Source organism: Saccopteryx leptura, chromosome 2, assembly GCF_036850995.1.
Source record: "Saccopteryx leptura isolate mSacLep1 chromosome 2, mSacLep1_pri_phased_curated, whole genome shotgun sequence".
NCBI classification, from domain to species: domain Eukaryota; kingdom Metazoa; phylum Chordata; class Mammalia; order Chiroptera; family Emballonuridae; genus Saccopteryx; species Saccopteryx leptura.
In genome coordinates, this window is record NC_089504.1 from 319,552,183 (window position 1) to 319,558,634 (window position 6,452).

Here is a 6,452-nt window from a genome sequence, read left to right on the forward strand (position 1 = left end):
AAATTTATAAAGAACTTCTAAAACTCAACACCAGTAAGGTAAACAATTCCATTTAAAAATCGGCAAAAGAACTGAATAGACACTTCTCCAACGAGGACATACAAATGGCCAATAGGCAGCCTGACCAGGTGGTGGCACTGTGGATAGAGCGTTGGACTGGGGTGTGAAGGATCCAGGATCAAAACCCCGAGGTCGCCAGCTTGAGCGTGGGCTCATCTGGTTTGAGCAAGGCTCACCAGCTTGAGCCCAAGGTCACTGGTTTGAGCAGGGGTTCAACTTACTCTGCTGTAGCCCCGTGGTCAAGGCACATGTGAGAAGGCAGTCGATGAACAACTAAGGTGGTGTAACAAAGAACTGATGCTTCTCATCTCTCTCCTTCCTGTCTGTCCCTATCTGTCCCTCTCTCTGTCTTTCTCTGTCTCTCACAAAAAAAGAGAAAGCAAAGATAAAAAATAAGTAAATAAATTTTTAAAAAGCAACAAATCAAATGGCCAATAGGCATATGAAAAAATGTTCTATGTCACTAATCATCAGAGAAATGTGAATTAAAACCACAATGAGATACCACCTCACACCTGTCAGAATGGCGCTCATTAACAAAACAACACACAGTAAGTGCTGGTGAGGTTGTGGAGAGAAAGGAACCCTTCTGCACTGCTGGTGGGAATACAAACTTGTGCAGCCACTGTGGAGAATTGTATGGGGTTTCCTCAAAAAACTAAAAATGGAACTGCCTTTTGACCCAGCTATCCCACTATTAGGAATATATCCTGGCCCTGGCCGGTTGGCTCAGTGGTAGAGCGTTGGCCTGGTGTGCATGAGTCCCAGGTTCGATTCCTGGCCAGGGCACACAGGAGAAACGCCCATCTGCTTCTCCACCCCTCCCCCTCTCCTTTCTTTCTGTCTCTCTCTTCCCCTCCCGCAGCCGAGGCTCCATTGGAGCAGAGATGGCCTGGGTGCTGGGGATGGCTCTGTGGCCTCTGCCCCAGGCGCTAGAGTGGCTCTGGTCACAATACAGCGACGCCCCGGACGGGCAGAGCATTGCCCCCTGGGGGGGTGCCAAGTGGATCCCGGTTGGGCGCATGCAGGATTCTGTCTGACTGCCTCCCCGTTTCCAGCTTCAGAAAAATACAAAATACAAAGAAAAAAGAAATATATCCTAAGAATACCCAATCACTGATTCAAAAGAAGATACGCACCCCCGTGTTTATTGCAGCATTGTTGACAATAGCCAAGATCTGGAAACAGGCCAAGTGTCTGTCAGTGGACTAGTGGATTAAAAAGCTGTGGTACATATACACAATGGAATACTATGTGACCATGAAAAGGAAGGAAATCTTACCTTTTGTGACACCATGGATGGACCTGGAGGTTATTATGCTAAGCGAAATAAGCCAGGCAGAGAAAGAAAAATATCATATGTGGAATCTAATGAACAAAGTGAACTGAGGAACAAAAATAGAGGCAGAGGTGGAGTCACAGGGACCAGAGGGACAGCAGTCAGAGGGAAGGGGGATGAGGCGATGGGATCAGAGAAGGTAAAGGAATTAGTGAAACTATATATACATAACACAGAGATACAGATAACAGGACAGCAAATCCTAGAGGGAAGGCGGAAGGGAGTTAGGGGGAGGGAGACAAAAGGGGGTATAAAAAGGGACACGGTGGCTTACAGAGTTATATTCAGTGGGACACTTGAATCCATGTAAACATTAAAAATTAATAAAAATTTAAAAATTAACCCTGCCCTCAGCATGTAGGATTACCTGGGAAACAGGGACAGTATGGGAAAAATAAGGAGCTTTTGATGAGCAGGAGCTCTAAAAGGACCTGTGATGGAGCTGGTGGGAGGAGGGCGTGGGAGCATTGGTTATGAGGAACCATATGCCACCAGGCCTGTGGGTCTTCCTCTCCTTCCCTTCTCTGTCTTTAGCACTGCTGGTCTGTGACAGTTACTTTGTACATCTCAGGCAGTAACTTTTTGGCTAGTAGCTACTGTTTATATTTCTGTGCCTTCCTTCTTTGGAAGGCTCTTAAGGACTTATGGATGGATATTTAACTTCATTTCTTTGTGGTGCTTCAGAAGAGAATCACAGCCACCTGTTGATCCAGTAGCATCTCGCAGGGGTCTCCAAACTTTTTACACAGGAGGCCAGTTCACTGTCCCTCAGACCATTGGAGGGCTGCCAAATACAGTGGTCCTCTCACCACCAATGAAAGAGGTGCCCCTTCCAGAAGTACAGTGGGGGCTGGATAAATGGCCTCAGGGGGCCGCAGTTTGGGGACGCCTGATTATGGCAAGGGTGGGTAACTAAGTTTATTTGCAGCTGATGTCATGTGATCCTGGGTTGCTGTGTGGATAGAGAGGGGGCGGCTGGCTAAAGAACCCACAGGGATCAGTCGACAACTCTTAGGGAGCCAGATTGATTCTATAGCTGATCATGGGGCAGCCATTAATGATTTCTGGAGAGGTGGGTCACATTCATCCTACCCCCTTGCAGCTGAGGTATTTGCTGCACTGGTGTGTGTAGCTGATAGGAGACTGCAGAGTTCTGGGCAGAAAAACCAAGCATAGTTTGATTTCCTCCAAAGGGAAAAAGAAGATGGCAGCTGCGAGAGAGAGAGACACACAGGCCTTGGCTGTGGAACGGCTTCCAGCACCTCCTGTGGAGACGTGTGCCTCCTACTGTGGTTTCAGCCTCTGTGACGCCAAAGTAGACAGGCCTGGGAAAGTCCAGAGGACTTGCAGACCGCGCTCAATTCAGAGGTCGTGGTTTGGGCAGTTCCCATGGCTAGCCATTGACTCAGAAGAGACCAAGCTCTTCTGTTCAGCTTGCAAAGAAAGACCAAGTCTCCGCAACAGATCATCGCCGTTGGTCCGAGGTTACACGGGGCCTTTTAAAGTGGAAACTTTAAAATACCACGAGGTCAGCAAAGCACACAAGCTCTGCGTCAACACTGTTGAAATCAAGGAGGACACCCCTCCGGCCGCCCTCTTTCCAGAGATCTCCAGTGACCTGCTGGCCAACATGGAGCACTTCTTCACTGCCGCCTACTCCATCGCGTACCACCTGAGGCCCCTGAATGACTTTGAGAAGGTCCTGCAGCTCCTCCAGAGCACTGGGACCATGATCTTGGGCAAGTACCAGAACCGCACCGCGTGCACCAAGTTCGTCAAGTACATATCTGAGACGCTGCAGAAGGAGATCCTGGAGGACGTGCGGGGCTCGCCCTGTGTAAGCATGCTGCTGGACAACCCCAGCCACGCCGCTGACCAGGCCTGCGTGGGCATTTACATCCGCTACGTTAAGGGGCTGGGGGTGAAAGAGTCTTACATCACGCTGGCCCCGCTCTTCAGTGAGACGGTGGATGGGTACTTTGAGACCATCGTCTCTGCCCTAGATGAGCTGGACATTCCCTTCCGGAGGCCCGGTTGGATGGTGGGCCTGGGGACCGACGGCTCCTCTGTGCTGAGCTGCAGAGGAGGCCTCGTGGAAAAGTTCCGGGAGCTCATCCCCCAGCTGCTGCCTGTCCACTGTGTGGCCCACCAGCTGCCCCTGTCCGTGGTGGATGCCTGCGGGGGCATCGACCTGATGAAGAGGTGTGACCGGCACATCCGCACAATCTTCAAGTTCTATCAGGCCTCAAAAAGAAGGCTGACCGAGCTGCAGGCAGGTGCTGCAGCACTGGGGCAGGAAATCATCAGCCTGAAGGACCTGAACGCCGTCCAGTGGGTGGCCAGCAGGAGGCGCACCCTGACGGTGCTCGTTGCCAGCTGGCCTGCCCTGGCCAGGCACCTCCAGAGCCTGGTGGAGGCGGGGGGCCAGACTGGGCACAGGGCCCGCAGCCTGCTCAAGCTCGCGAAGAGCTTCCATTTCATCAAGTCCTGCCACTTCCTGTTGGACTTCCTGAGCATCTACGGGCCGTTGTCCGAGGTGTGCGGGAAAGAGCTGGTGCTGATTACGGAGGTGAACTCCACGCTCAGACATGCGTATGTGGCGCTGGAGGCCCTCCTCCGCCAGGCAGGGCCCAAAGAGGAAGAATTCAATGCAGGCTTCAAGGACGGGCAGCTCCACGGCATTTCCTTGGACAGGGTGGAGAGGGCAGAGCAGCACTTCCAGGCAGACAGGGAGAGAGTGATCATGACCGGGATGGAGTACCTCCAGCAGAGGTTTGACACAGACCGTCCCCTACAGCTCAAGAAAATGGAGGTGTTTGACACCATGGCCTGGCCAAGTGGCATCGAGCTGGCCAGTTTTGGGAACGATGACATCCTTGCCCTTGCCAGGTACTTTGAGCTCTCCCTGCCCCCAGGGTACAGTGAGCAAGCCCTCCTGAGGGAATGGCTGGGCCTGAAAACCTTGGCCAAGAACCGGCCGTTCTCTACGCTGTGTAAGAGGGCCCTGGGCCAGCCCGGCCGCTTCCCCGTGCTGAGCAGGCTGGTGGCAGTGGTGGTCTGTATGCCCATCTCCACCTCCTGTTGTGAGCGGGGGTTCAGTGCCATGAGCCGGATCAGGACCGATGATAGGACCAAGCTGTCCAATGAGGTGATCAACATGCTCATGATGACAGCAGTGAATGGGGTGGCAGTCACCGAGTATGACCCCCAGCCCGCCATCCAGCACTGGTACCTGACCTCCTCAGGCCGGCGCTTCAGCCACGTCCACACCTGTGCCCCGGTGTCACCCCACTCTCATACAAGTAAGTCCACATGGCGGAGTTCCTGGACGTGGGAACGCGAAGGAAGGGAGGCTCATCTCCCCAGTCCCACGTGAACTCGAAGTGTGAGAGCTAATGAAGTGAGCCATCACAGTGGGTTTGGTCTGCACTATCTGTTGAGCTTGGGTACTGTGCCCAGCCATCTGCTGACCAGTGGCTCCCAAGACATGACACCTCCCCTCAAGGTGCCTCTGACCCAGCTAGAGAGGCAGGGTGCATACACTGCAGGCACAGGGCATACTGCCGAGAGCACAAACGTGGGGACTGCTGACAAGTGTGACTTTGGGCAAATTAATCATTACATGCTTTTTTTTTTTTTAATCTGTAAAGTGAATTAATACATGTAATGTGCTTAGAACAGTGACTGGCAAGCAGAGCCGACCACCACTGGGAATAACTAGATGACTGGACCAGTTGGGGCAGCAATGTCACATCCTAAGTGGGGCTGTGCAGACTTGGAGGGGTGGAGCGGGAGGAGGTCAGTGCAAGAGGGCTGTGACCGGGATGCTAGTGGAGAAGGTAGGCGTGGTCCAGGCAGGGGAAGAGTCCTGAGGGTACTGCTTACTGGCCTGGGGGACCAGGCGGGGACAAGGCTTGAGGGGGGCATCATGTTATAGGAAGTCAACTTACTGAAAGTCTGAAGCAAGAAATTTCAGTGCTCACTCTGCAGGCGGTTACTGGAAACCAAAGTGAATGGGACAGTCACAAGGTTCCCCACATCCCTCGTGGTTTAATGATGGAGACAGCTGTGATCTCTCTTGTCATCTTCTAGCTGGTCTCCTTCCTGTTCCTTCTGCTCTTGTTTGTCCCCTCTGAGTCTGTGGTTGTCAGCAGGGGATAGGGTCTCAGGGTTGACAGAGACTCTGTAGGAAGCAGGGTGGCCCTGAGCTGTAATTGGGCGGAGGGGAGGGGCCCAGAGAAGAAAGAGACAGGAAGCACCAAGAGAGGGGCCAAGATAGCCAGTCCTCTCCCCAGCGTTTGCTGTCCCGTGTCCAGCCCTGTGGTGGAGGAGGAGACAAAGATGCTGCCAGTTGTGCCCTTTTGTAGGTTGTTTTCCTGGGGACAAGGGGACTTGTACATCTGAAGCAAGTAGCGAATGCTACCCGATGTTATACAATAAAGCCCTCCTTCCCGGGCAGGCTTTCTCAGCCTCAGCACTGTTGACATCTGGGGTCAAACAAATCTCTGTGGGGGCCAGTCCTGTGTGTGGTGGGGTCTTCAGCAGCATCCCTGTGACATGCCCACTGGATACCAGTGGTCCCCTCCCGGCTGCCGCAACTGGAAGTGTCTTCAGACATTGCTGGATGTCCCGGGAGAGGGGCAGAGGGCCCCCGGGTAAGATCCTGTGTGAGGATCTTACTATCAAAACACATTTTTTTTCTTTTTTCAATTATTTTATTTATAAATGGTCCTGAATGTTCATATTTTTTCTCTTTACATTTTTTTATTTTAACTTACTGTGTTTGCATAGATTCTAGTGTCCCCCAAATGCAGCCCCCCACCCCCGTGTTCCCCTCAACATCCCCCTTGCCCCCCTGCCCCCAATGCCTTTCCCCCTTCCCTCCAGGATTTGCTGTCCTGCTCTCTATAATGCTGTGTTATGTCTATATAATTTCACCAATCTCTTTCCCCTCTCTGATCCCATCCTCTCATCCCCTTTCCCTCTGTCCACTTTCCCTCTGGTTCCTTTGATCCCGTCTCTGTCTCTATTCTCCTCAGTTCACATTGTTCCT

General features: G+C 52.4%; 1 protein-coding gene across 7 annotated transcripts in view; it reads left to right on the plus strand.

Moving 5' to 3' along the window:
* The window catches only part of ZNF862 (zinc finger protein 862), a 39,252-nt gene extending 33,044 nt beyond the window's left edge, over positions 1-6,208 (plus strand). For all 7 annotated transcript variants that reach the window (XM_066362998.1, XM_066362997.1, XM_066362999.1 and 4 more), the window contains one exon: positions 2,593-6,208. In XM_066362998.1, the coding sequence (XP_066219095.1) occupies positions 2,593-4,775 (2,183 nt within the window). In that variant the 3' untranslated portion in view covers positions 4,776-6,208. The remainder of the gene's footprint in view (positions 1-2,592) is intronic.
* The last annotated feature ends 244 nt before the right edge of the window (positions 6,209-6,452 follow it).